The 8,658-nt window shown below is 41.9% G+C and overlaps 1 protein-coding gene across 1 annotated transcript; it reads right to left on the reverse strand.

Moving 5' to 3' along the window:
- Nucleotides 1–2,972: 2,972 nt before the first annotated feature.
- On the reverse strand, nt 2,973–6,019 carry ppp1r3b (protein phosphatase 1, regulatory subunit 3B). The gene is made up of 2 exons (XM_074690555.1): nt 5,805–6,019; nt 2,973–5,027 (listed from the first exon to the last, which is right to left on the reverse strand). The coding sequence occupies exon 2, from the start codon at nt 4,992–4,994 to the stop codon at nt 4,140–4,142; it is 855 nt and encodes a 284-aa protein (XP_074546656.1). The 5' UTR covers nt 4,995–5,027; nt 5,805–6,019; the 3' UTR covers nt 2,973–4,139.
- Between the last annotated feature and the right edge of the window lie 2,639 nt (nt 6,020–8,658).

Consider the following 8,658-nt stretch of genomic DNA (forward strand, 5'->3'; position numbering starts at 1 on the left):
TCAAACTGACCCCTCTCAGACCCCGTACGAGGATCATAATCTATGAACAAATAAAATAAATAATCTCTACAGCTCGTAGGGGGTCATGATTATCACAGATTAATGTATAAATTAAATAAAGATTAATTAATGGCATAAACCAGAAAGCTTTCCTCAAACTGTGTAGATATAATATTATTATTTTTATTCTGCCGCTTTGTGAGCACACCTTAGGACTCAGTCTCCCCCTTCGGGCCAGGATGTGTAACTGCAGAGCTTAAACGTGCCTCCATACACATTCATTCATCAAATGTTTGTTCTCTGAACATATTAAAGATTTCAGAAACAAAAAACAGAAAACATAAAGGTTTATTTTCTCAAGTGAGAAAATATCATTTTCCAGGACTCCACAGTTTCACAGGTTTGTTCACAAGTTAGAATAAACTTTGATATAAATTCAGACCAAAAAAAAACAAATACAACAAAGTTTCAGTTCATGGACTGTCCACTAAAGGCTGTCTGTAAAAAGAAAAAGAAAAAAAAAATTTAAACAAAGCTGTAACCACATGGATACCCTTTCAAAAAGGTTGAGTTCTACAGCAGAAAAAAATAAATAAATTTAACAGCCTTGTTCAAAACAGGATTTCAGCTGCTTTAGGTTGAGTCAGCAGGAGCTCTTCTACATCTTAACCAGCTGCCCGAGGATATAAAGTCAACAGAATCAATTTTATCTTCTAAATGTCGTCTTAAGACACTTTTTAACAGTCTAGCTTTATGTGACGAGCTGGAAATATGTATCACTATTTTTTTTCTTTTCTTTTTTTAGCTTTGGGGATTATTAAAACGCCAGTGCTGGAGGATCTTGGGGTCTGTGAGAGATCATATGGTTAATCTAAAAGACCCAAGGCCCAAGACCTTATAAAGACCATTAAAAGGATCTTAAATCAATCCTAAAACACACAGAGTCAATGCAGTGATTTTAAAACCAGCTTTGGGGACCAGAAGGCAGGGCATTAAAAGGGTCAATGCATCTGGAGATAAAAGCATGCATTAGCATCTTCGTGTTAGCTCCTGAGAGAAAAGGGCAAACTCTGGTTATGTTCTTTACATGATAAATTCCTGTTTTTGTTACATGTTTAATGTGTGAAATAAGGATGATCTCAGAGTTGAAGATGCCGCCTGAATTTTTTTTTATCTAATTGGATGGATTTAAAGACAGTTTTTGCAATTTTGATACAAGTTTCTCTCCCTGAGCCTCAGGATCAACAATTAAAACCTCAGTCTTGTCCTCATTGAGCTATAGGAAGTTTTCTGCCATCCAAGTTATAATATTATTTAAAAAGGGCATCAGTTGGCCCTGTGTCATCAGGACACATGGATACGGCTATGTGTCAACCACATATCTGCATAAAAATGATGCTATGCTTCCTGATGACATTTTTATGGCTCTGTTACCTTTCTTTTTTTTTCTTTTTTTTTCTTTATCACCAGTATTTTTCTTACTTTGATTATTTTTACATTAACTTTTTGATTCTTGTTGGTATTGATATATATTTGACCTTTAAATTGTTTGTCTACTTCATTATTTTTCTTTCCTTCTTTCACTTACTTCTTCTTGCCTCTGCTCCTTTTGGTCTCAAGTCTGTATTGTATAGTTCACTTGTCCTGTAATTGTTTTTCTGTATCTGCTGAACTTTTTTTAGTTGCACCCCTTATTTAGTTTCTACCTGTTTAATTGCTGGCTTTTTATTTGATTAACTGTTTTTTCTAGGACTTCTGCTTTTAAACACTTTGTAAACTCATGTTTTTAAAGCTGCTTCATTAAAAAAAAAGTTATTTATTATAATTATAATTTTTAGTTTTAGTTTTGGTGTATCAGGAGACGGTAAGGTCCAGAAAGCATGTTTTTATTTCTGCAGAATGATTTTTCTCTCTACAGATGATGGTGTTTCAGTAAGATAGCAAGTCCTCTGAAAGTTATGGATGAAATGTTTTTACAGGAAGTCTGTCTCATTTCATGGTGATTTTAGCCTTCACCGTAAACTTCAATCTGTCGATCTTCCTATCTCTGACTTTATGTAAATCTGTTTGTCTTTAACAGACTTCATGGTAAACCTCAGCCAGCTGTGTGTCTGTTATCAGAGTCTGTAAGTGTATCAGAGGTTAAGGCTGCTCTGTCTGAAGATAAACACAGACCTACAGACCTGCTGTTTGCTCCCCTCTAACCTCAGTCCTCTTATATAAGAGAACCAGGTTCACCTTCAGGATCAACAGCAGCTCCTGACCCTTATGTCACATGACCTACTTTCTGAAGGTAGAACGAGATGGGGGTAGGATGGAAAGACACTGACTGAACCAATCAGAGTCCAGAGATCTGAGCTAAGAGGAGACCAAAAAACAGTTTGGTGAAAACTAAAAATCTTTAAGTTTTAGGTTGAAAGGTTCAAACAGTCAGCCAGCTTCCTGCTGAGACCATCCAGGACAAACTCTGACCTGATGGTAGATGTGTTTCCTCCATCTCAGTCCTCATCATGATCCTACACCCCTGAGATGGAAACGTTAGTGTTTTCACTCACTCACACGTGCCATTAAAAATTAAGTTTAGGTCACAGATATGTAAAGTTTGAAACTCCTCGTGTGGCCGATCATAAACATCCACATGGCTCAGATAAAAAAATTTCCAGATTATGAAAAAGCTACTGAGGTTTTTGATGTCTAATATTTGTTAATCTTTCTATTCAGATTAAAACCTGTCCAGACTAAAATACCTCAACAAACTTCAAGTCAAATTCAAAAGAAAAAGCAAACTGACAAAACTGTAAACAGAAAATACAGTGTGAAGTCACCTTAGGTCACACACGATCCTTTAAGATCTCATTTCTAAAAACACCAAGAGATCGTGATGTTTAACTGTCTTTCTTAGCGCACAAGTGTGTGTGTGTTGTTGCCAAAGATTTAGAAGCCTAAATTAATCCAACAATAAAAAGTTAAAAGTTGGTCTTTATTGAGCAGCAATTCTGAAATGACTTCACAAAAAGTTTTAAACATAAGGCAACCATGAGTGAACAAGAAAATATACAGAAAGTAACACTGATGCTGAGTCTACACACCCCTCACAGTGAACACCTTACAGTGTGTGTGTTAGTTTGTGTGTTAGTGTGTTTGTTCATTAAGTTTAGTGTAAAACCTTCAGTGTGTGCAGTGACAGCATCGAGTGGGGAACGTGAAACAGTGACATTATCCTTTAAAATGCATACATACATTAAAACCAGACATTGCATTTAAAATCACACACACACATTTGCAGCTCCTTTCACACACTCATCAGGACACACAGAGGAGCTTTAGACAGAAGAACTCTCATCTTAAACCTGAACCTGGGTATAGCAGCTTACACGGGTTTCTGTTTTAGTCACAACATAAAATCAGAAACACGGGTCGGGACTTTTCCCTGTCAGAATAAAGAAACGTCTGGACCTTTGAGTCTAGAGTAGAACCTGGGTCCTCCTTCAGACAGAAACAGACTCTTCCGCCTCCTTTCTCTGAGCTTAATTCTGACTTTCTGTGCTGAAGGTAGACAACAAGAAACATAAAGAAAAACATTTTAAAATATGATTGAACAATCACATGCTCCCCAAGCATCATCCTTTCACTTGCTGTTTAGGCCACATATTTCAGATACACATTAAAGGGTTAATAAAGTTTATCATGAGACCTGCTCTGACTCTGAGACCTGAGAGATCTGGGGGCTCAGTGTTGACTGGGTTTAAGTCACATCCAGAGTTCTGTCTGAGCTTTGAACCTGTCCCCTCCTCTCCTCTTCCTCCTCTCAGCTGAAGCTGCACTAACGTATGGTTTCTGACCTCCAGAACGGTGAATATTTACCTTTACTGACTGGAAACCTTGAGCCCTAAGCTCTGATCTGATGTTACGTTTTGTTTGAAGTTCATCCGGAGCTCAGTCTGTTTCAGAGACGATCAAACGTTTGTGAGAAACCGAGACACACGCTGAGTCAGACTGATTTAATAACAGATCTCAGAGGATGAAGAGGAGTAGGAGGAGGATCTCAGGTTTAGCAGCAGAGGTGACTCCAGCTCACCTCCACATACACACACACAGGTGTGTGAAGCCTGAGGTTCGTCCTCAGGATCTGGGCATGCTCAGTAATATGGCCTACTGTCCTCATAGCCTGCATAACTCGGCCAGTCAGGGAAGATCCCGTGTGAGCATGTGGGACTGCCGTAGCGGTCAAAGTGAATCCCAAAGTCAGAGGAGCCTGAACGATGGCTGCAGGGGAGCTCCCGCTTCATGGACGACCACACAATCCTGTAGTTGTCTCCATAGTTGCTGTCCCAGTGCTCAGCCCCGTCCACCACGTAACACACGGCAAACTCAATGCGCTCCGCGAGCCCAAGCTGCTCTGGCAGAGACACTTGGAAGGAGAAGGTGTCGCTGTAGGAGCTGGGGTACGTGTCCTTCACATACACACACTCCACATCTCTGTGGCTCCTCCAGGTGTCAAAGGTCACTCGCAGCTTCACTGACTTCTCAAAGGACACGTTCCTCACCTTCACCGTCCCCGCCAACGCCTTCTCTTTCAGCACACAGTGCTCCAGACACACCAGCTGCTGCTCCAGCTGCTTCCTGAACCTCAGGTAGTCCGAGGACGGCTGAGCGAAGTCCAGCTCCAGCTGGTCCCGGTGGGGCGCCACGCAGAGCGCCGAGCGGAACATCTCAGTGATGTTGATGGGGATGTCAATTGGGTCATTGAACTGGGAGAATATCTTCACCTTAGTCAGAGACAATCCTCTGTTGTCCGCAAACGTCACCTGCTTCTTCACCTTTCTCCTGCTGTCTCTCTTCGAGTGAGCATCCTCTGGCTCCGTCTGATCCACCAGCAAGGGGCGCTGAAACCTGAGGCACGAGTTCGGACTGGGATCATGGGACTTTGGGGACGTCCTGAAGACGAAGTCCTCTTTGGACAGGTACAGGGGCAACGCCATATCGATTGGCATGATGAGACCTGAACCACACACACTCAATGCAGACTGAGAGAGAGAAATAGGGAGTGTTAATACAAGGAGGTGGTAGAAGGTGTTTCAGACATGCAGGAGATTAAGTTAGTAAACTATATTTTGATTGCATTCTATTTCTTCTACATCTACGTTTCACAGTCTGGTGTTTGTTGTCTATTTAACTATAAAAATACAGTAGCTTAGAGGAAGATGATAGCTTAACATTTTAAGTCACAAATTTTAAACCCACCAACATCATTTCTCAAGAAACTAAAACCTAAAAACGCAGCAGTTATAAATGACACAGTCTGGGAGCGTAACTGCACATGACCTGATTCACTTCAGTCTGACTCATGTAAACACCTTGATGACTCATAATAAAGTGATTCTTTCTCAGTTAAATCTCAGAAGACTGAACAGTGCCCCATGTGGACGAGCTGGTCAAGAAACCTCACACACAGCAGCTCCAACCCGATTATATTCAGCTCAAACTCATTAATCCAAATTTGTTAATCCGACTTGATCCGTGCTTTAATCTGAGTTTTAGCCTGAGCTTTAATCTAACTTTAATCTAAGCCTGGAGTCTTCGTTAAACGCTCGGACAGGTAACGCGGAAGTGTCTGCACACCTGGAGGTGGAACTGTTACCGACTTAGCTCAGGCCACAGGAAGAGATCACACAGCTATCTCTGTCTGCTTTGCCTCCATGTTGATCCGACAGCTGCAGGCTCTCTGGATCTTTCCACGTTGACACACTTCCACACTTTTCGCGCACACGCTCCTCACAGAGAGTCCGGTCTCGGTGTCTTACCTGGATCAGGCTCAGCAGCTGGTCTAGGCCGGTCTCTTTCCTGTGGGGTCTCGCAGCAGCTTTGGGCTTACTTGGATTTTCATGTCTGGTGCCTGGACCCTCCTGAACGTGTCTCTGGTCGTCCTACTGGTGTGCTCTTCTTTCCTCCATCTAAGCCTGTCCCACCTTATCAAGAGCCACTCGTGCTTCACGTGAACAACAGCCGGCAGCCAATCAGAGAGCGCGCTGACGGAGTGAACGACGGGCCGCCAGGGTCTAAGGACTGAATGGACCTGGTCCCTGGGGGACGTGCTCTGCGTGCCTCTGTTTTGGGGACAGAGACTGCTGAGAATGGGAGTTAAACCCTCGGGGTCAGAGAGGTCATACAAAGTCCACGTGCTCTCTTTATTATCAAACAGCACTTCCATCATGAATAAAGTCAAACATAAACAGACTATCAGACTAACACTTTGTCAGTCAAAGCATTTACCATCAGGCCTACATCTGGAAACTGAACCAGAAACAGTTAAAACTACTTCTTTGTCTTTATAGCACAGACAATCTTCTGCTCCTAAAACATGAAGCCAAAGCAAAATTGTTATAAGCTGCAGTTCACCCGGTGTCCACTAGATGCTGACTCCAAAAGCCCAAGGAGCCACATTCACATCCAGTCAAAAAAAAAAAAAAACTTTCTTTTTTCACCTGTATGAGGGCATTTTGGTTGGATTGACAGATGGGCTCACTGTAGCTCAGATGATGTAGGGGGCGAGTTTAGTATGCTGCTGCAGAAACAAGCAGGTGATGTCACAGATACGATGTCCTTGTTTCAGAATAGACTAAGCTTGACTGTTGCGTCCCCAAAAAGAAACCTGCACAGATATTTCTCACTATGGTCCCGATGGAATTGAACAGAGCACCAACTGAAGCAGACTTTATGTCACCTGTGGAGGTTTACAGACTTAGAGAGTCTAAATCTTACCACTTTCATCCTGAGTCTACAGAGCAAGCGGAGACAGAGACTCAGATATTCATATACTCATTTTAACCTTCAGTTAAACCTTTTGTCCACAAGTCTGAGTTAATGAACTGCTCTAATGGGTTAAAGAGAAGTTTAGTTGTGAGCTGATATGTGTGTAGAGCAACCACCCCCACGTTGAAGAGGGTCACGACCATGGATAGGAGCTGGTAGAACCAGCGTTACAGGACACACTCCAATTACCACTCTGCACACACACACACACACACACACACACACACACACACACACACACACACACACACACACACACACACACACACACACACACACACACACAGCACAACGGTCACATTGATATTTGTCAATGTTGCAATGACAAGCTGTTCGATGTGATTGTATCTCTGATGTGATGTCTGTCAACAGGCAGTCAGTCAGGCTGTGAAACAGAGTCCAAACCTGGGCCCACATCCAGGACACTCAGGATCCAGAGGATTAAGCTGCTGGCGGTGGTAATGAGGGGGTGATAACTAGGAGAACAAACGTTGACATGACGGAGGTCCAGCTGATCAGCAGTACAGGTTGTGACCATCTGACATTAGCACCATGAGCACAGAACAAGACACACAGAAAGAGACGTACACAAAGACACACACTGAAACACAAACACACAGCATTGGATTTTTCAAGCTATTTTTATTGCTTTTACAAACAACAAAAACTCAAAAAGGCTCAGCACAACATTGGTCCACACAAAATGAAACATACAAATATCAATGAAAAGATACAATCCATATTATTATTTATTATCCCTTTTTCCCTCTAAAATGAAAAAAGTCTATAATTAGTCCAGTACAATACATACAGGTGTTGAAGCAGCATTGTTTGAGAAAAAAGAAATATGGAGCATCTGATAAAATTGTCTTACTGTTGAGTGAAGCAGACAGGTCAGGTATTCAGGAGGAAAACATCCAATAGAAATCTTATCCAGGTTTGCTTTAGAAAGTGGTTATTCAATTATCCATGACAAAAAGGTATTCTTCTTTGAGACGTGTTAAAATAGGTTGAGCTGCTTTGACACTGGAAGTTCTCTCTGATTTTCTGATCTTCAGATCAACTGAAAAAGCTGATGAAAGTATTAATACAATTTTTTGAGTTCTTGCTTGGCAACAAAACAGCTGATGATAAAAAATAAAACAAGACAAATGAGACTTTGAGACTGTGTTGATTTTGGTGCCCCGTGTGGACAAAGCAGTTAGTGTTGTGTCTTTGTATTTTGAGTCATTTCAGGTTTTCCACACTCTAATAGAAACAGGAACAGTAGATATCAATCTCCTGTAAAGATAATCCAAACACTGACACCCTGGTTTGGTGTAAGACTGTATGAAAATGTTTGATCCAGACTTAAGGTTTGAGGTTCAGTCTGTGTCCAGTCCGAAGGATCTGGACTAAGGCTGGTGTTTGTCTGAAGATGTCTTTCTGCTGCTGTAACGTGATCTCACATGAGCTCACAGCACAGTTTGCACTGTGTGATGGCCTGCTGACCTGAAGACCTGCTGACCTGAGAGGCCCTGGTGGTTCAGATGGATAGCTGTGGTGTATTTTTGTCCACAGAGACTGTAACAGATGCAGCAGAAGTATGATCAGATGCGCTCTGAAGCTGCTGGGATATGTTCATGTCAAGATGACGGAAATAAGATGAGCAGTTGGACCTAAACTTTAGAGTCCAACAGCTCTGAAACAGTGTTTAGTTAAATAAGGTCTGTGATGGTGTTCAGTTAAATCAGCTCTGTGAGGGTGTTTTTAGGTATCATTCTGAGCTCTGTGATGGTGTTCAGTTGTCAGTCTGTGATGGTGTTCAGATATCAGTCTGTGATGGTGTTCAGTTATCAGTCTGAG

This window comes from Halichoeres trimaculatus, unplaced genomic scaffold (genome assembly GCF_033239565.1).
Source record: "Halichoeres trimaculatus isolate MK-OKI-2021-1 unplaced genomic scaffold, fHalTri1.1 fHalTri1_scaffold_16, whole genome shotgun sequence".
NCBI lineage: Eukaryota > Metazoa > Chordata > Actinopteri > Labriformes > Labridae > Halichoeres > Halichoeres trimaculatus.